Here is a 21,825-nt window from a genome sequence, read left to right as displayed (position 1 = left end):
AGTGTATTCGAATTTATTTATTTTTGAAAAGTAGATTAATGTACCTACCTCAAATATTTGTTTGTGTTTTTTTTAAGATTTTATTTTTCCTTTTTCTCCCCAAAGTTCCCCGGTACATAGTTGTGTATTTTTTTTAGTTGTGGGTCCTTCTAGTTGTGGCATGTGGGACGCCACCTCAGCATGGCCTGATGAGCGATGCCATGTCTGTGCCCAGGATCCGAACCGGTGAAACCCTGGGCCACCGAAGCAGAGCGCACGAACTTAACCACTCAGCCACAGGGCCAGCCCCTCAAATATTTGTGATGAGGATATAATTATGTCACATAATGTGAAAGAAAAGAAGAAAGAGGGGGAAAGAAAAGGAAGATGATGCTGATTCTCATGATACGGGTAATATGTTCATACTCTAACAATAGGATTTTACTTCCTTATAGCTTAAGTTTAACAAGATCTTGGTATTTTAGAAGATGTACTAAATGCGTACAGAGAGGTGAATTGACATGTACAAATCAGACTAAATCAGGGAGGAGCAAAAAACAGACCACAGATGAGTCTGTTGACAACATTTATGGAATCCTACTACATACTTGAGTGATTTCAGGGTTCTGACTCTTAATTCCATAGGCTATCCATAGTCTAATAGTGAAGCAACGTTGATATACTGAAGCAGCTGAAGCCTCATGCATTATAAAAGTCCAGATATAGAGACTTATGAGTCCCCTCACAGCAACAGTAACCCTGTCTTGCTCTACAATATTATTTTGTTTTACCGCATATGGTCTGGACTCCAGGGCTTTTTTTATGTGCAGTAGGGTGGAATTACTGCTGCCAAGAGGAAATGTTAATTTGTTTTTATTTACGCCTATAAAACAAGTATAGTTTTCCTGAATGCCTAGCTGGTAAACTTATAATAATTTGAATATTATCAAGTTAACAGTCTGAGTCCTTTCTTTTTTTTTTTGAGGAAGTTTAGCCCTGAGCTAACTACTGCCAATCCTCCTCTTTTTGCTGAGGAAGACTGGCCCTGAGCTAACATCCATGCCCATCTTCCTCTGCTTTATATGTGGGACGCCTACCACAGCATGGCTTTTTGCCAAGCAGTGCCACATCCACACCCGGGATCTGAACCGGGGAACCCCGGGCCGCCAACAAGAGGAAGGTGCGAACTTAACCGCTGTGCAACTGGGCCAGCCGCTGAGTCCTTTCTTAAAAACAATTTTTTCCCCTGCACTGGTCTGAATCTTTAATGAGAAGATACTGATTTTTAAAAGGGCACCTCATAATGCTCTAAATTAAATATAATCAAATGCAACAATATAGGAAGAAGCCAATCAGTATTTAGGAAGAGGTAAGGTCTACAAAAAAAGGTGGGCCTTAAAGCTGTGGGCAGGGGCTGGCCCCGTGGCGCAGCGGTTAAGTGTGCAGGCTCCCCTTCAGCGGCCCAGGGTCCACCGGTTCGGATCCTGGGTGCAGACATGGCACCGCTTGGCAAGCCATGCTGTGGTAGGCGTCCCACATATAAAGGAGAGGAAGAAGGGCACGGATGTTAGCTCAGGGCCAGTCTTCTTCAGCAAAAAGAGGAGGATTGGCAGCAGATGTTAGCTCAGGGCTAATCTTCCTCACAAAAAAAAAAGAAAGAAAGAAAAGCTGTGGGCAAATGTAAATAACTAAAATGGGCCAGCAAGGGCATTTCAGTGTGGGAACCATGAAAACGAAAGTAAGAAGATTGGATCCAGGTGAGAGGGCAGTAAAAGTCTACAATTAGGAAATGGAAGAAAAATATGGATAGATAAAATGGGTTCACATTATGCATGGCCTTGAACGCCAACACCAGTAGCTTGGGTTTGGTCCAGGAACCAGCGTTCCTGGGCCAAGGAAACCTTATAAAGAGAAATGCTGGGAAGATGAGGCAGACAGCACTGTGCACGACAGACTCAAGTGACCAAGAGGCCGGAGGCAGGGACACCAGCGTAGAAACTACTACACTGATTTCCCATATGAAATCATTATTATTTAACACAATCTTAAAAATCTGTAATGCCTGGGAATTGACCAGAGTTATTTCTACACAGCAAACAGTGGAAAAAGAGAGCAAGCAGCAGTTCCGGGCTGGGCAGCCCAAGGTCAGCCCTTCTTTGAACCTTACATTCACATCAAGGGTGTCATTAGAAGGGTCCAAGTGAAAGGCACCCTAGCTGGCCTTGGGAAAATGTGAAACAGAAGGGAATTACCATTCGTTAAGCTAGAGAAAGACACAGTGCTGTAAGTATTTCACGCTGTGTCCAATACTTGGCAAGACCTCATCGAATAAATATTACCTTTATGTGACTAGCAATCTGCAAAGGCCTTTCACATGTTATATCAATAACTGGTATGTATACAGCACTTCCTCTGTGGCAGGCACATCTAATGCTCAGAATCCTAGGAGGCAGGTACAATCATTCACTTTCCCAGATGCAGAGAGGGTAGTAACCTGCCTGATGTCATGTCCCTAAGACTGGGAGCCAGGGGCCCAACTCTGGGTCTGTGCTCTTTTTTGTTTTCTTTTTTTTTGAGGAAGATTAGCTCTGAGCTAACATCTGCTGCCAATCCTCCTTTTTTGCAGAGGAAGCCTGGCCCTGAGCTAACATCTGTGCCCATCTTCCTCTACTTTCTACATGGGATGCCTACCACAGCAAGGCTTGCCAAGCGGTGCCCTGTCCGCACCCGGGATCCGAACCAGCGAACCCTGGGCCACCGAAGTGGAACGTGCGAACTGAACCGCTGTGCCAGCGGGCCAGCCCCACAGGTCTGTGCTCTTGATACTACACTGTACTGCTGCTCATCCGACCCACTCTTCCAAACAATCCATGAAAGAAGTAAGATGAATCTGATTTATTCGACAAGTATTTCTCGAGTTCTGACTTGCCAGGCCCCATCCCACCTACTGAGTTTCCAATGATGGGCGAGCCACAACCCCTACCCTGAAGAAGCTTACAGTTTAGTGAGCAAGACTGACGAACAAATCCACATGTCACTGATGAACAACAGAAACTCTAACACATAAATTAAATAACTTATCCAAGCACGTAGCCAGTATAGAGGGTGGTTAGGCCGGGACTTAAATGCTGACATCCTATCTCCAAGTCTAATGCTTGTTCCAAGTGAGGTTGCTACTTCCTTTTCTGGCCTACTGGGCAAAAACAACAGAAAAAAGACAACATCATAACCAGGACTATGTAGTCTAGCCAAACTTCTACAAAAAGAGTCCGATCTTGGTAAGAAGGAAACACTAAATGAAGCCACTGTGATTCTGATGCGAACAGCACAGGCCAATATACCACGTATTGGTGCAACAGTTGAAAAGTAGATCATTTCAAACATTAAATGTCCTGTCATCAATAATTTTTGCTAAAATTATTTCAGATGCTTTGGGTGAATCCCTTACAGTGGGCCACTTTGCTCAAGGAAAAACAAGATAAATCCTAGTGGGCTGAGAAGCTGAAGATGGCCCCAACTGATTCAGTTCCACGGAAATTAAAACTATTTTCCATTTTTCCTTCTGCCCTTTTAATCCCCCTGTAAAGAAGGCCTAGAAGCCACCTTTTACATGTAAGAGAATTATCTCAAACTACTAAACTGTACCAGCCTGTGGAATTTGTTTTACAAATTTGAGAGGCCCATTACAGCTTTCCAGTGTAAACCACTATTACTCACAATACGAGCGTAAGCCCCTCTCAGTCCAACATCAAGTGCAACAAGGATTCACTAGTCAAGTCTTAACTCACCAGGGTGCTTAAACACAGCACCCAAAGCTATGCCAGCAGTAGGTCTTTCGACTTTTTTATTTCTCAAAAGGGTCCTGACCGGGATCAATCATACACGTAATGTAAGCAGCCAGTCACTATCCTATGACTTGGAGGGTGACAATAAAGGTGTTCTGGGCTCCCAAATAACTCCTGTCTCAGCCTGTGAAAGTCACTGAATTTAGAGAAGAGAGAGTTGATGGCAGGGAACTACGGGGTCATTAAAGAGGTTGACGGCTGTTTACCGAACGCATGTTATGAGCCCAACACAATGGGAGGCCCAGCATAGCCACATGACCAAGGACGGGGGCCAGAGTTCACCGGTATCATTAAGATAGAAATGTAGTGTTCCTCAACAATTTTAATATCTAATTTATTTTTAGCGGAATGTGAAGTATTTCCAAATCTTTACAGGGTTCATGCAAGGGGCAGCAGGATGTGGTTGAATGAAGGGCCTTGGGGCAAGTCTTCCTCCTACTTTTCCAGCCTCATTTCTGAGCATCCAGCGATCCAGCCCCTCTGAACAAGCAGCGGCTCCCCAAGCTGCCCAGCTTTATTTGCCAGGCTCTGTGCTAAGTGCTGTGAATACAAAGACGAACGCACAGTCCCTGCCCCCAAGCAGCTCACAGATAATTAGGAAACAAGCGCAGCACCAGAGACTGGTACCGGGAAGTAGGAAGCTCCAAAGGGAGGCAGCCGACCCAGCACGGAGAGTGGGGGCGGGCAGGTAAGGAAGAAGTGACCCCGGCTGAGCCTTCGGGGATGTGGAGGCTTCCCATGCAGCTGCGGTGGCCTGGGCAGGGGCCCCAAGGCATCCACCTCCGTGTGTGCAGGAACCAGAGTTCTGTGGTGCTCTGAGCACATGGGTAAGGCAAGGAGTGGTGAAAGGTGAGCTGGAGAGGAGAGCAGGGGCCGATCATGGGGCTGACTAGACTGGAGCTGACGGGGAGCCACTGAAGGTCTGTCTCTTTTGGCCTTTACAACAGGGAACTGCGTTCATTGTAAATACTTTAGGTGGTACAGATCAGGAACAAGAAGATGAAAAGTATCCAAAATTCCACAATTTAGAGAAAATCACTTTTAACATTTTGATGTACAATCTTTTACGTGTGCGTGTATATATTTTATATATAATTACATATACTAACAAATTTATTTTTCTTCAAAAATGAAATCACTTAAAATGTGCCCTATACATACAATAGAATATTATTCAGCCTTAAAAAGGAAAGGAATTCTGACACATGCTATAACAAGATGGATAAACCTTCAGGATATTATGCTAAGTGAAACAGCCACTCAGTAAAAGACAGATACTGTATGATTCCACTTACATGCGGTACGTAGAGTAGTCAAATTCATAGAGAAAGTGGAATGGTGGTTGCCAGGGGCTGGGGGAGGAGGGGAAATGGGGAGCTGTGGTTTAATGGGCACAGAGTTTCAGTTTTGCAAGATGAGAGCTTCAGAGATTGGCTACGCAACAATGTAAATATACTTAACACCACTGAACTGTATGCTTAAAAATGGTTAAAGATGGTAATTTTATATTACGTGTATTTTATCATAATTAAAAATAAAAATATAAATAAATAAAATTTGGAAAAGAGTATCACTAATAAAGCTGTTTTAATACTTTTTCACTTATTTTTGTGATCATCTTTCCACGTGAGATATATACACTTCCACCAATAGTTCAGATGACTGTATAGTATTCTCTTATAGAGATCCACCTTAATTTACTTAACCTAGGAGGACTATTTTTTAGGATGGAAGAAACTTGCAAATGCTTGGCTGACGGGAAGAAGTCAGTAAAGAGTAGAGAGAGATACAAGACCACAGAAGAGAAGGGAATGTTAACAGAGAAAAGGTTCCGAAGGAGGCACGAGGAGATGGCATTCAAGGTTCAAGTAATGGCCAGCCTTAAACATGGGGAAAAATGGATACCACATCTTCTGAGGAAAGGAGATAAAGATGCATATGAATATATTTGCATGTGTAAGGAAGAGTTTGACAGTAGAAGGAAGTCAAGAGACTGGACATCTCAAGTTAACGAGGCAGAGGAAGTAGGGTATGAAAGAATTGGAAGGAGATATAGCTTTGTTCAGAGAATGGGATACCAGGGTTAAGATTTGTGAGGTGAAAAAGTACCTGCTGGACAAGAATTTGGATGGAGGGTTGGAAGAGAGTAGTGATGGTTTAGTGGAGGTGAACTCACTAAGGTCCAATGGATTCTGAGACACATTCATAGTCAGATGAGCCAGGATGGTGCCGTCACCAAGGACTATGACAAAAGTCAGGGAGGTAAGGGAAGACACAGAGCCAGATCTTCAGTTCTTCAAGAAATGAACAGAAGTGACTAGGAGCTGGATGGAGCGTAGGGATGAGGAAGGGTGAGAGGTGGTTTACCACAGTTAGCCTCAAAGTTGGGGATGACAAGCCTTTTTATGCAGTGACCCATTTAGGAGGGTGAGAGAGTAATCGGCCAAAAACGTCGAGAACTTTATTAATCATGGATTTCCCAGGGTGAAGAGGAAAAAATAGGGGGAAATCAACAGAGGACTAGAAGTGAAAAAGTTAAGAGGTAGTGAAAGTACAAGATGTGATATATGGGGGTAGGGGAGGTGGGTATGAGAGGTCGTGTTGGCACAAGTTACGGTCCTGCAGGCGGTAGGACGATGTGGTTGTGGACATAGGTGGATGGCCAGTACCTCCAAATTCTTGACCATAATTTATTTTTCTCCATAGCACATAGCCATACACTATACTATTTCCTCATTTATTTCTGGTCAGTCTTCCCCACCAGAATATAAAACTCCCTGAAGGTAGGAACACTGTCTGCTTGTTCACTGCTCCATCACCAGCACCCAGATCATGTCTACACATAGTAATGTCTCAATAAATTACACTTGTTGAACGAATAGGTGAGTGAGTGAATAAATAATGAAGGCTGGTTAGGAGAAGGATATCCCATGAGGTTTACTAAAACAGCAGGGAGGGTCTCCCCTAGGAGGGAGCTGTCTTACAGTGTTCAGTCTGAGAGGGACAGAAAATGTCGGCCACGGCCTCCTCCCAGGCTGTATATGCTCTTTTTTTCATTTTCCCTTCTTCATGTGACTACTTTTTCTGATACTATAAGACTCAACCTGGGTGTCACCACCTCTGGGAAAGCCCCCTGATGTCTCTCCCCCCATAAGTGCCCCCTCTTGGGTGCTCTCAAGGCCCCTATGATTCTTCTCTCTATAATAATGCTTACCCTACTGTATGATAACTGTTTACATGTTGGTCTCCCCGACTAGATGGAGCAAGAACAGCATATCTCAAACACACAGTAGGGACTCCATAAATATTTACTGAATATATAAATGGAAGGCACTGAACATGTGAGTCAGTCAGTAAGAGCCCATCTTTTTCCATCTTTGAAACTCAACTCTGTCATACACAAATTCGCACTTTGGCCTCACTGAGCAAGGGAGCCTCTGTTGCCAGGGCAACTGGGTAGGAAAACAACTCAGCTCCCAACACCAAAGATAAGCTGGAGTCTTTCTGCTTAAGATAAGATAGGGGTCCACTGTCTTTCATGTGCCCATTCCCCTACCCTCTGACCACAGGCATGCCTCTGGTACTATGACGGAGCATCAAAGCACACAGGCTGCCTTGCCCACCTGTGATGCTGCCCAGCTGAGAGAGCACAATAGCACACCCGGGGAAGTTTTTTAAAAATGTCTGATTTAGGGGCTGGCCCTGTGGCTGAGTGGTTAAGTTCACGCTCTCCGCTTCGGCGGTGCAGGGCTTTGCGAGTTCGGATCCTGGCGCGGACATGGCACTGCTCATCAGCCCATGTTGAGGTGGCATCCCACATGCCACAACTAGGAGGACCCACAACTAAAATATACAACTATGTACTGGGGGGATTTGGGGAGAAAAAGCAGAGACAAAAAAAAAAAAAAAGATTGGCAACAGTTGTTAGCTCAGGGGCCAATCTTAAAAAAAGAAAAAGTCTCTGACTTAATTGGCCTGGGGTGCAGCCTGATTTTTCAGCTCTTCAGATGATTCCATTGCACAGCCAGGGTTGAGAACCTCTGCCCCCTATGTCCTTGCGACATTTTCCGGGCTTGTGGCGCTGTCCAAGGTAGCAGCTTGTCAAGCACTTCTTTCCCCCAGTGTCTGCTCAAGCTAGCCATGGGCAAGGGTCAATGGCTGTTTGAACAACTCAGTGGAAGGTCACTACACCTTAGGATAGTACCAGAAGCCAACTCATACTGTTAATTGTACTGGAGGAAACCACACTTTTGCGTTCAACCTAAAATTGTGTGTTCCAATAGCCACAAATGGCTATTTAAATTTAAATTAATCCAAATTTTAAATTTTTTTAATTAAAATTCAGTTCCTCAGTTGCATATTCAAGCACTCAATAGTGCTCAATAGCTAGTGGCTACTGTATTGGACAGTGAAGAAACAGAACATTTCCATCACCACAGAAAGTTCTATTGAACAGTGCTAATATACAAAAATCCTTTTCTTCAGAAAACAACCTGGGTGGTTATATTCATTTCCTGCCAATCATGGGAAAACTGAGCCATGTAGTATGCAGAGGGTGAACAAACTGAATCTCTGGTCTTTTCTTCTCGGCAGTGACATCTAGATGTGTCAGGATGGCCCTTTAGAGCCCTTTTCAGGAAGGAGAACTAAGAAAGTAATCTGATGCTCTCATGAACAAAAGTTTTCCTGAACAGTTCCATACATGTATTAGGGCAGCAGTGGCTTTCCAACTTTTTTTGACCCTGACCAACAATAAAAAAATACATTTTTTATCATAATCCTGTATACAGATATATATATATATATATGTATATATATATATATAAACTGAAACTGAAAGTCCTAAAAATCAATAGTTATCCTTACTACATATTACATTTGGATATTTTATTACTCAATTATATTCTATTTCCTGTTTCATTAAAAAAATAAACCTACTTAACTGCATAGCCTCGGTGACCTACAGTTTGAAAAAACATCATCTTAAGATATTAGTTGTCCACACAAAACTGGGACTCGACTTCACACTGGAGGTTAATAGCCAGCTAGATAGTAATTAATGGCTAACATTCATTGGGCACTTACTATATGCCAGGTACTGTGTTAAATGTTTTATATTCATTACCTTATTCAATTCTCATAAAAAATCCATAGAATAGTTGTCCAAGAACTGTGAAAGTCTGAGAGTTTATGCTGTTTGCACGAGCTAGCCTGCCCCAGTTTCATGGATGCTGGGAGAAGACACAAGACTTCGGGGTCAGAGACAAAAGACTTTATTACTCACAGCAATAGCAGTAGCTGGAGTAATCAGCATTTTCTTGCACCAGTTCCCCAGCTCCAACTCCTGCAGGTTGTCACAAAGAGGGCCACATGACACCTGCACTCGCAGTGAGTAGCATCACTGGACAGGAACTCTGAGCTGGGGGAACTCAAATCTATTATACTGGATAAAAGCATGCCTGCACTTTACTTCTGAGGGCAACACTATCCCTATCATCCAAGACTGTTTGTTCACTACACGAACATCCTTGAGAAGAAGGCAGTCAGTGCCTCTCTTTGTAAGACCTGTCGAAATGCATGGGATGCATGGAGAATTATCTCCCAACAGGAGGTATCATTCTTTTTTTTCTTTTTAAAGATTTAATTTTTTTCCTTTTTCTCCCCAAAGCCCCCTGGCACATAGTCGCATATTCTTAGTTGTGGGTCCTTCTAGTTGTGGCATGTGGGACGCCGCCTCAGCATGGCTCAATGAGTGGTGCCATGTCCACGCCCAGGATTCGAACTGACGAAACACTGGGCCGCCTGCAGTGGAGCACGCAAACTTAACCACTCGGCCAGGGGGCCAGCCCCAGGAGGTATCATTCTTATCTTCATTTTGTACACAAGGAAACAGTGGCTTAAAAGATATAAGTAACTTATTCAAGGTTACACAGCTAGTGACCCAGGTCTATATAACACCTAAGACTAGCTGATGACACTTTCTTTCACAGTCAATGGCCAGTGGAACAGGAAGAGAGAAAATATTCAACATTCATTTGGTCATTCAGATGTGTAATCTGTCCCTAAAGCGAGCAATTGGCCATATATAATTTGTAATAGGCCATTTTTTTCACATTTTCTTCAAGGACCCCATAGGAAGAGTATCAGATGAACAGGGGTTGACTAACTTTTCCTATAAAGGGCCAGATAGTAGAGATGTTCAGCTTTATGGGTCAGATGGGCTCTGCTTCAGTTACTCAACTCTGCGGTGGTGATGCAGAGCAGGCACAGGTAATATGTAACCAATGCGGATGACTGTGTTCCAAAAAACTTTATTTACAAAATAGTCTGCCAACCTCTGTCCTCAGATAACCCAGCGGGATACCAAAAAATTACATAATACAATTCATACACAAAGAAACAATGATTTAATTGAAAAGACAAGGTAAATACTCAACAAGCAAGCAAACCAGGAGATACATGAAACTGAAGTGAGCCTTGGTTCAACATCAAAGTTCAGGTAAGTCAGCCTGGATAAACAGCATGTCAAGAACTAATGTAAAATATTCATAGTCTAAAAGTAGAATGGAGTCTACACATCACCTCTCTGTGATGACCGTGGTCATGCCAAGACTGTAAGAAATAAATTACGTGACTTTCAAAGGCTTTTTCTAGCTCTTAGATGCTCAGTAGGGGAGCAGTTATCATCCAGAACAATCCTCTTTAATTTCCCATGTGATAAAATGAGTTAAAATCTGTGTTATGAATAAGGAGGAAGTAACAGTGCAAAACAAAAGTTACTCTGAGCCAGAGACCACAAATATTTCCCAATTTCACAAATTTTCGATTTCACAAATATTGCCCAATAGCTAATAAAGGACACCATTTCTGAATTGCCAGATTTATGGCTCGTAAGTGAACATTCACTTGGTTCAGAGGCCTGATCTCACAAGACCACGATGTGTCACTATTTGATCACAATAATATCCTTTCCCTAGATTAGTTAATGGAAAATTTTTGTCTTTATTTTTACACACATACACATACAACAAAAATTTTGGTATACAAATGGCAACCCATTCCTTTTCATTTAAATCAATTTTTATGCCACATATAAGCTCAAATTAAAATGGAAAAACACCAATCAAAATGTCATGGAAAAGGTAATCAGCTTTCTCAAGAACAAGTCTATTAGCTGCTAAAATTACAGGGAGATAAATATGGTTCTTGTGAACACTGTGCTGTCACTGACAACACTGGATAATTTTTCAAAATGACATACTTTTGAAGTCTAGGCTACGTGGGAACATAATACCACAAGGAAGAAAAACTGCCACCCACAAGTTAATATTCCTGCTACAGCATGTAGGCACAGTTTAGTTACCAACATTTCTATGTAAATACACTTTAAGTCTTAGTGAAAAGTAGAATTTTGAAATTCCAGGAGCTGTATTTCCATTAGAAATCACAGGACAATTCCACCACAGAATTATAATTCACAAACACTCCAAGTTCAGGGAAAAATAATATTTCTATTTGGATTGCTTTACAATGGTATCAACATTTGTTAATTGACACCTTTTCACTTATGAATCAACAGAATGAAAAATAATTTGAAAGACTATTTTATTGACCAGCCCAGTTAAAAAAATATAATACCCATTTTAGTTATGTACAGTTTTAATTTATGCTTTCAAACTTCCAGTGATTACCATCTAAAATATTTCTTTGGCAGCTAAGTCATCATAAGTGTAAAAAAACACAAGAAGTCTACTTTGTTAATAAATGAAATGTCTGATGATAGTAAGGCTATGCTATTTTTGGAGACATTCATGTTTACATTTAGTTGAAAACCATTATAATTCACTATAATTGCTTCAGACTTAAATAACACCATGTAAAGTACAGGCTAATTTCCTCTACTGCCGAAGTTAACCACAACTACTTCTTAAGCTTTGTCTATACTTGCCTAAAAGTGTTACATGACTTTTTATGTTTTTTCAAAGACACTTCATCTCACTCCTTTGTATTCTACAGATAGAGTCTGCACACTGTTCTCGGAGATGGACGATTCCACAGCCTTGAACAAAGTCTGAATATCTTAAGGATTTTTAGTATGTTAGACAGAGCCCTGTACTTTTTTTTTTTTTTTTGAGGAAGATTAGCCCTGAGCTAACATCTGCCACCAATCCTAAATCTTTGTGCTGAGGAAGATTGGCCCTGAGCTAACATCTGTGCCCATCTTCCTCTATTTTATATGTGGGACGCCTGCCACAGCATGGCTTGATAAGCGTGTGTAGGTCCGTGCCCAGGATGGGAACCAGCAAACCCCAGGCTGCCAAAGCTGAGGGTGAGAACTTAACCGCTATGCCACCGGGCTGGCCTCCCCGTACCTTTTCAAGAAGAAAAGTAACCACAATGACAGCCTGTTGCCTCTTCTCTCCTACCTGGCACAGTCTACAGAGAGGCGATCACTTCAATGTAGTTTGACCTTTGAGGAAAACTGAAATCTACTTCTAAAATGAAATGAGTTTTACTTTCTAGATTGCACTGGGAAAAAAAAAAGATTTCCAGCCTCAATTATTTTTTTTTTTTGAGGGAGATTAGCCCTGAGCTAACTACTGCCAATCCTCCTCTTTTTGCTGAGGAAGACTGGCCCTGAGCTAACATCCATGCCCATATTCCTCCACTTTATATGTGGGACGCCTACTACAGCATGGCTTTTGCCAAGCGGTGGCATGTCCGCAGCTGGGATCCGAGCCTGCGAACCCCGGGCCACCAAGAAAAGGAACATGCAAATTTAACCGCTGTGCCACCGGGCCGGCCACAGGAGATATCTTAAAATTGAAGCTGGAGGGGCCAGCCCGGTGGCGCAGCGGTTAAGTGCGTATGTTCCTCTTCTTGGCAGCCCGGGGTTCGCAGGTTCAGATCCTGGGTGCGGACATGGCACTGCTTGGCAAACGCCATGCTGTGGTAGGCATCCCACATATAAAGTAGAGGAATATGGGCATGTTAGCTCAGGGCCAGTCTTCCTCAGCAAAAAGAGGAGGATTGGCAGCAGTTAGCTCAGGGCTAATCGTCCTCAAAACAAGAACAACAACAACGATGACAAAAAGATATCTCCTTTTATATGAAATTATTAAAACAACATTGTTTTCCATTTATTAAGAATATATCGTGAAGCATTTACGGGCAGGAAGTAATTTTGAAAAACAAATAATTCAGAATGTAGAAGAAAGTGAGTGATTTATGGGACGGAAATATCTATTCAGAATATTTGTGACTATTTGCTACAAACCAGCATGCGTAAGTTAGGAAGTGAGAAGGAAGACTGAAGTCTGGAGACACAATTTGTAGTTAGTCTCTGGGTCATTCGGGTTTCTTTGGGCACCAGGCTCTCTGTCCAAAGGCATTAGCCTTCAGAGGCCACAGGCTGGCAGCAGTGAGGTCTCTTCCGGCCTAAATGTGCAATGACTTCCCTCTCACCCATCTGGCCTCATCTGACACAGAAAATAGCTGTCATCAGCTCATTTCCGCACTTGTGCAATGCTGGACAATGCTGGCGTTTCACAGGTCTGCAGACGTCCATCTATCTACCACCATTGCATTGCAGTATGGGAGGCGAGGTGGCTGAACTCGTGGGCTCTGTCACCAGGCTGCCCAGGTTCAGCAGGCAGCCTGGAGCCCTTGGTAAGTACTCAGTAACGTTGCTCATTATTGTTAGCTATTACATATGTCTTAGATCAATGTTTCCCAAAGTGGGTCCCAAGCCTACTTTCCAAGGCAGTATTTTATATTTTACATCGTGATCCGGCATACATACATACATTTATATAATAATACAAATAATGACCATGCTTATATAGTGCTTACTACACATGGACTGGGCAGAGCAGAGTCAGGATTGGAACCCAGGGGGCCTGTTTCTGTAGCGCTCTTAACCACCACTCTCCACTGCCTCGTGGCCTTGCACTTGCTCTACACTGGGACCCAAAAGTTTCATCAAACACTAGTAACCCTCTCTCGGAGGGATGCAATGATAATTCCCAGCCTATGTTCCATTTCATTAAAAGAAATGCTGACCCTAACTTGTTAAATTGATCTCATGACCAGGATGTGTGATTTGAAAAATACTATGCTAAGTGTTGTATGACAATATTTTTGGCAAACATTAACAATAAAAAAGTTAAATAAGTATATAGATCTCATTTTAGAGGCTTTACTATGCTATTGTGCATTGTAAATCTCCAAAAAAAGAAGATCATGTGGGACGTTTCCTAAAGTTATTCGAGCATGCCCATCCCCTTGTGGGGTGGACACTAATTTGGGAAATGTCATCCTAGAGGGTTAACACCTTAAGGACAGAGACAACTTAGGGGTTAACTTATATTTTAGTTAGTATGCACAAACACATTTGAGAAATTTCTAAATACCTGATTGAGGGAGAGTGTCTCCCAGAGAAGGAGAAGCCCCAGGACCCTGAGCTCTGGCCTGGGGAGAGATTTCCCAGGCGCACGGCTGGGGGACAGAGCGTCACTCACCCAAGGAATATGAGAGACAGTGTCCTGTGAAAAAGTCTAATTAAAAGTGTGTCCCTCTAAATGGTCAAAATAACGGCTTTAATGAAAGCAAATTAGTTTAAAAACTGAGCCAACATGGTAGATGCTAAATAAAATCCCATTTCAATGGTTTTACTAAAAATAATGGTAGGTTATTTTTTAAGTGGATTTGTTTATCCATAGGGGCTGGGCTGAGTGAGAGGATCTGGGTTTGAAGCCCAAGGGAAAGAGACCAAACAAGAAGGGCCCAGCCAAGGCAGAGAGTTCAGCCACTCCTTGAGGCACTGGTACTCCTTCGTCAGACTTCTCACAGGGCTTCTGTGATTGCAGGAGAGGGCGTGGGGAAGAGTTCTGCATCACCATCAGCTTCCTACCTCCCTCCAAATCCCCCTCCCCTTGAAAAACTGAAAAGTGCAGAAACTGACTCTAAGAAGAAACGATTCTATATTGTGCAAAACAGCAAATAATAAAATAAGTTCAAGAACACAGACACCTGAGGCCAAGCATCTAAACAACTCTGGGGGATGCTTACTTTTGTGGCTAGCCAACACTTGGAAATTAAAACAAGAAACTTTATTTTTAGAGTAGAGTTGAACTTCAACGTAAAACACCTTCTTCAGAGTAGTTGCAAGTGTTTTTTCATAACAACAGGATCACGGAGTCAAATCTTAACTCCTGGTTCTATCAATGCCAAGTTCCACTTTCTTCTAATTAAGGGATAATTGCTATCAAGTGGTATCTCTGCAGGAAACGAGTGGAGAGAATTTAGAACTGCATTGTCCAATATGGTAGCCACTAGCCCCATGTGGCTATTTAAATTAATTAAAATTAAATAAAATTTAAAATTCAGTTCCCTCAATTACACTAGACACATTGCAAGTGCTCAATTGCCACCTGTGGCTCACGGCTACCATTTGGTGCAGATTATAGAACATTTCCACCACTGCAGAAAGTTTTATTGGACAGCACTGATCTAGAAAAAGGCCATTTACACATGCTAAAAAGAAAATTGTTCATTTCTCATTTGGTAAAGAGTTCCAAGCACTATCTAGCAGAGCTGGCTTGTGGGGCTGAATCTCAAGGCGATTGCCAAAGATTCCATTATTATCTCAAAGTATCATTCCAATCAGCCTGTCTAAAATCTCTTTGCATTAAGACTTTCCATCGACACAAGTTATCTTTCAAGATCCAAACATGCCAGGAAATGATAATTTGGCGATAACAATAGCTTGTTAAATTTCTACTAATTTACGAGCTAGTTTGCAAGTCCTTAGAGCAACTTATGAAAAAACACAAAGATGCATGGCACGTCAGCTCCAGGAATAAAAGTTCACAGTTAAACAAGTAGGGATGCACTTCTGTTGTTGCCTTAAGATAAGGAAAATATTTATTACACCCCTGGGACTGTTCCTAGCCTTTTCATGAACTTAAACTCGGATTCAGTAACATTTGGTCTTTGTATCACATTTTGAGAACTTTAGCACATAGCTCATTTGAGCCTCACGGAACTCTAATCACCACGGGAGTGTGGATTCTGAGTGCTGTAGATTCTTCTCGGGAAGGGGAGAGTGAGAGGTAATACATTATCTTGTCAGTGTCTGTCTTGCTTAATTGGTTTCTGAACTGATCCCAAATGGCCAGATTATAATGAAACCCAATGGCTAGGATTGCAGGGGCCAGCCAGCTTTTCCTCTTTGGTGGCTCCAGGCTGCCTTGCTAATCTGGCCACTGTGCTGCAGAGGTGTGCCTAGGTCACAGGGGAAACAAGAGGTACAGACAAGACTGCAAAGCAAAGTATCCTCCCTCTTGAGGATCACAAAGCAGGTAACGTGAGCACAAAAACCCTGCAAGGTCGTTGTGAGCGTGACTGCGGTCTGTGGCCGTTCTACAACAAAGCCTAAACATTAGGCATTATTATGTGCATGCAAAAAAAATTACTCCATAGAGCAAACTATCTCCCCTCACAAGGCAACCTGTGAAAGGCATTTGATAAGAAATATACGAATTAAGCAACTGCTATAAAGACGCTTTAAATAATTCAAACACATTGCCTTCAGCTAATGGCAGAATATAATAAACACGCATTTTCTAAATACTTTAATATGTTTGTTCAAAGTCATAACATCTACCAACTAGTCATTATTGTTAGCAAAACTTCTTTATCCTCTCATTTACCATGTCCGGTTTTTGAGCTTCCAATTTAGGGAGTTTGCAAAACATTTATTAAATAATGTATAAATAAAGACACACCATTAAAATTCCTATGCTTTGCCTTGAAGATTAAACTCACATTTCTAGTTCATTAAGAGATGGCAGCTACAGCTAATCTTGGAAACATGGTGTCTCTAGGACACAAGAGAAGAAAAAGTTTGGAATTTAATACATGAGAGTTGAGACTAAAATTCTTTGATCTGCAAATATCACATATGTGAACCTAACAATTCTTCCTTGACAACTTTAAGTAGGTCAATTTATTAACTGTTATTATAGACTCTATACATCCACATTTGCCTATCCTTTGATGAAGTGCAGTCCAGGATGGAGTTACAGCCCTGCATTATTAAAAATTTGCCTTTGATTCAAGCAGAGAAATGAAGCAGAAACTCATATTACCGTTTAGGCTGTGCTGTTGTAATAGATCCAAGAACTTTTTTAAAAAACATATTATTGGTATCCTTGGTTCCCTCACAGCACTTGGCAAGCAGGAAGTCGGAGCGGGTTTCCTGGAGAAGAGGAGCTTCCACCCCAACCAGGCTACGTTCTCACATTCGTGGTCACAGTCCTGGCTCAGCCATGAAAGACAGTCTGGCTGCAATAAGCCCGACCAAAAAACCAGTGCAGTGTTCCGGATATAAGAAAGTGCTATGGAGGTAGGGGTGGACGCAGGGGAGGGATGAGTAGAGAGAAAAGGATTGTGGATTTAAAATGGGAAAACCACTCTCATTCTCGATTTGATTCATTTCAGGAGGAGAAAAATCACCAGGCAAGGGCTCTCTCCATAACCCAAAGCTAATCACTTTTTTATTGCAACGGACGACCAAACAGCCTCGGTAACCCACCCACCGCCGTCTCCCGGAGAAACCGAAAATCCCATTTCTTCCCAAGTGTGCACCCAGGACAGGAAAGCAAGACTGTGCATTTAGGGCGGGGGGCGGTGCACAGGGCAAGGCAAGTTCGTGCCTCCTTCCCGGGTCCCCCGCTTCTCAACCCAGCCTGACTTGGCTCACGGTAAAGTGAACGGCGAACGGCAGTGAGAGTGGGAGGCCAAACTTGACCAGAGACCACCCGACCACAACAGGCCCGGGGATCTGCACGGGGCGGCGATCGGGGACACCTGTCAAAGGACTGGAGCTGAGCCGCAGGCGGCGGGCGGCGCGGAGGCTCGGGGACGGCACTGCGGCGGCGGCGGAGCCGGGTCGTGCCGGCTCCCCACTCCGGGCGCGGGGAGCGCCGCCGGGAGCCCGGGACGCCGCCGGGCACCGCGCCTCGCCCGGGGCGCTGCGGGAGGGCGCCGAAGCCGAGCGGGGCCCCGCGGCCGGGAGGACCCCGCCGCCCGGATCTCCGCCTCCCGGCTGGGCGCGGAGCGGGGCCGACGCCCCCTGGTTGCCCGGCGGGCCCGGGCGGGGGAGGGGCGCCGCGCCTACCTGCTCCGGTGCGGCGGGGCCGCGGCAGCCTCGCGGGGCCGTGACCTGCGGCTGCGGCGGCGGCGGCGGCAGCGGCGGCGGCGGTGGTGGCGGCGAGGAGGGCGCTTCCTTCAGGAAGGGGTGGGATCTGCGCGCCCGGCCCCCTCCCGCCGCGCCGCGCCCGCCCCCGACTTATTCTGGGGTCCCGGCTGCGAGGCCTCGGGGGAGAGCCGACCGCCCCGGGCCTCCAGCTGCTCCCACCCCGCGGGGCCCCCAAGAGTTACCCGCGGTGGAGCCGAGCGTGGACCGCTGCTTTCCAGAGCCTTTGTGGACGCTTTGCCTGGCGCTCCTCACCCAACAAAAGGCAGCACGGAATCTGGGATCCTCCGCCTGCTGGTTATTTATTCCTGACCCGTTGCAACCTTCTGGCTGGCTTCCTTCGGTCCACACACCTAGGGGTTTTGCACATAGCAGCTAAAATTCATTTCCATGCCCACTGGCTGAATGTGGTTCTCCGCCGCTCAGCGTTCTCCCGCGGTTTTCTTTCATCCTCAAGAACAAACACAGGGCCAACTTCTGACCCTGGCGATGAACAGCGGCTCCGAGGCCGCCGTCCCAGCACCAGCTTGCTCTCTTCCTCCCAGTGTCTCCTCCGAGTCTGTTATAAAACCGTATTCATCGGCATGTTAACAACTTACCCCACCCTAGACCCCAACCCACCGGTGGCACCAGGTCGGTGACCTCCAGCAGCAGCGTGGATCAATGCCATTTTTATCACACGCTGTCTGTGAACTTCTATTCCAAACGTAGCCTCCTGGGACTCCCACAGTAGGTCCTCCTTTATCAACCTCCCTTAGTCAGACTGACCTCCATTCTTTTGGGGGGGCCTCATACCACACCTGTCTCCTATGATCTGTTGCCTCTCAAAGCACAAGGTTCAAATTCTCCAAATCAACATTCCAGAACTCTCCCTTCCCCCACAACTCTTGTGATCATTGTCTACGTTTGTGCATATTGATTTGTTGCTACTGCTTTCTCCTGGCTACTAGACTGTGAGCTTTCTGAGGCCAGGAAGCTGGCCTCTCTCATTTTCCTTACCTGAATGAATGGGACTGTCATCCAGCTGGTTAAAAGAACAAAACCAAAAACTTAATTCTAATCTAGAATCCCCTCAAAGTATGTGCTAAATTTTGTGGGGGTTAGCCTTGTGTATTTTTCTGAGGAGCGTAGCTGTGGCTTTCACGAGACTCTCAAAGTGATCTGTGACTCCCTCAAAGTTAAGAATTGCTTGAGGAGGTTCATGAACCCCCGCTCTGATGTGACACTCCCACCACCCTCCATCCCCTCTATGCCATTCATTGCTCTGCGTGGTCACTGAAGGAGTCCTCTAGCTAGACCTTCTTCCAATCCATTCTTTTAAAACTTCTGGGTCCACCCAAGCTGTTGGTGATCCCTCTCAACTCTGTACATCAGAATCACCAGTGGGGGCTTCAAAAAATGCAAATACCTGGGTCCACCTCAGACCCCCTGAGTCAGAACCTAGGGTGAGGGCTGAGGGGAGAAATGGGGCCTGGACATGATATTTTTACAGAGAGTCACAGGTGATTCTGACTCGCCGTTGACTGAGTCACTGGCTTTCCTGGAAATAGGATCCCAATTTGTAAAATGCCCTTACTTTTGCTTTTCTGTATGGGAGGAATGAGAACCCTTATGCTATGTTTAATTTATTTGAACATTTTAATTTTCACCTAGAGCCAAGCCCAATTCTGCTTAAGAAACCAACCTGGATTGGTGAGGACATCAGGCTGAGTGCCATTTGTCAGCAGCACTAAATCACTGCTACCTTCATCTCCAAAATGCCCATCCAAATAAACATAAAGAGTGAAATAAATTACATTCCTGACAGTGACATTGACAGCTCAAATATTATGTTAAAATGCTGGCCACGGAGAAGAGTTGGCTGCTATAAGCAGATTCTGTTAATGTCTTGAGGGTTCTAGTGATGCTTCAAGAGAACTGAAGACCAGCAAGACAAGTTTTTCCGTGCATTTGTCTTTCTTCTATTGGACTTGATATCCCACCCGTCAGAATTTGTCCACTATGTGCTCAATATGACCTTAGATATTTTAAATCATGTATGGGTGTAAAATCGAGATACTATCCCAGAGCTGGTTGTCTTTTTTAAAAATGTATATAAAGATTCATCCTGTGTTCTTAAATGATCTGTCGACAGGGTTCCAAAATGCTTCAGGCTTTGAGGAAAGGGCCAAGTACAGAACAAACAGCGTTTAAGGCCTGGAGGTAGATGCCGGCCACAAACTGCAGGGTAGGATGGAGACCAATATGCAGGGTCCACAGGACCACGAGGAAACAAAGTGATTTTGACACCATGTTGCCCTAGCGAGTCTGCTGACCCTGCTGGGGGGCAGCACAGGCGTGCATCCACCTGAGTAGGGATGGTGGTTTTTCTGATACAAGTCAACTTGTTATCTAACTGAAACCACTACAGAACAATTAGAATTACAAAGAAATTTTATATTCTGGCTCATTTCCTTTCATTCGGGCAGCCAATTTGTTGTTGTTTATGATTCAAATCACTTCCCTGATTCAGTTGAAAAAACAGATTTGAGAAGCGCAACTCATAACTAACGATCCCAGGGATTCTGGGCATCCAGCTGCTGGTCAGATTGCAATGAATCTCATTATAACAAAAAAGATCGCTGTATAACAAAGCTATTGCCAATCCTTATCCAACCACCGATAATTCAAATAATCTCCAATAAACAACAAAACCATACAAAGTTCATCGAAACGGCACTTGACCTTTACCAACATCTACCTATTAAAGAAAACCTTATAGAGATCATTGCAAAGAGGAGAATACATTTGGAAACAGGATGTTAAATGAGAGCTATTATTTTATTTTCATTTTGACAGAGGCCCCAGGTAATTGTTGCCCACCATTCTCACATTCTGAACAGGGCGCAGGACTACCAGGTAGGACTCGCAAAGGAGTGTTCCCTCAACCTGTCACTTATCTTGAAGTATAACAGGGTTGAAATGGAGACTGCTGTGGACTAAGAAGGGTTTCTGTAAAAGATGTTGTAAGTGTTCTAAGAGGCCCCTCCTATGCACCCCCCCCACCCCCCCGCCCGGGGATGGGCCAAGGGGGCTTTCTCTCACCTGAAGTCTGATGAAAGGGACTTCAGGCAGGCCTCTCAGAGAGCTCAGGATGTGTCCCCTGCTGTTTGGTGAACACCATGGACTGGTGTCTGGCTCATGCCTGAGAAATCTAAAGGGCCAGGGTTGCCAAAGCGGCTCGAACACAGGGTAGGGACTATGGTGGGGGAAGTAATTTACTCCCACGGAAGACGAGTCTAAGAGTGAGACAGACAGTGTGGGCTTGGCTTTGATCTTGCCCAACAGCGCTGCTTGGAAAGGCAGAGAACTCAGCAGAAAGAAGCTGGAAATTTGCCTCCAGATGCCCAGGGGCCAGGGAAGGGGGAGGGGACCGCGGGGAGGAGGGGATCTAAGCAACCAATCAGAGACAAAATGAACTTGCCTGAGACAAGGAAATGGGTGGTGAGAGACTCCCCAGGGTGGTGGTGGTGAGGATGGTTCTGACAAACCCATGAAAGTGCCCATGAGAGAAAGTGTCATCTCCATGGCCAGAGTAAGCCACGCGCCGGCTAGAGTCCCCCAAGGCCGTTCTGCCTCCTTCTCTCTCTCTTCCTCCCTTTAATCCTGGAGGAGCTGGGCAGCCTAGTGAGTGTGGGAGGGGAGAAGCCCCAGGCTGGGAGAAATACAGAGGGAGTCTGCCATCACTCCTCTTTGCCAGGG

General features: G+C 44.4%; 1 protein-coding gene across 5 annotated transcripts in view; it reads right to left on the bottom strand.

The window, feature by feature from the left end:
* TMEM150C (transmembrane protein 150C) overlaps positions 1–21,338 on the bottom strand; it is an 85,029-nt gene extending 63,691 nt beyond the window's left edge. Inside the window, exons 1-2 of one of the 5 annotated variants that reach the window (XM_008525790.2) lie at positions 21,169–21,338; positions 18,270–18,437 (exon numbers count right to left, since the gene is read on the bottom strand). Coding sequence is in view for 1 of the 5 variants with exons in the window: in XM_070614541.1 (XP_070470642.1) it covers positions 16,976–17,025 (50 nt within the window). In the remaining 4 variants the exon portion in view is untranslated. Of the gene's footprint in view, positions 1–16,975; positions 17,225–18,006; positions 18,180–18,269; positions 18,438–21,168 lie in introns of those variants that run through there. The other 4 variants (XM_070614543.1, XM_070614542.1, XM_070614544.1 and 1 more) reach the window with 4 other exon arrangements.
* Positions 21,339–21,825: the final 487 nt, after the last annotated feature.

The sequence above is a fragment of the Equus przewalskii genome, chromosome 3, assembly GCF_037783145.1.
Source record: "Equus przewalskii isolate Varuska chromosome 3, EquPr2, whole genome shotgun sequence".
NCBI classification, from domain to species: domain Eukaryota; kingdom Metazoa; phylum Chordata; class Mammalia; order Perissodactyla; family Equidae; genus Equus; species Equus przewalskii.
This window is presented reverse-complemented; position numbering and strand designations above follow the sequence as displayed.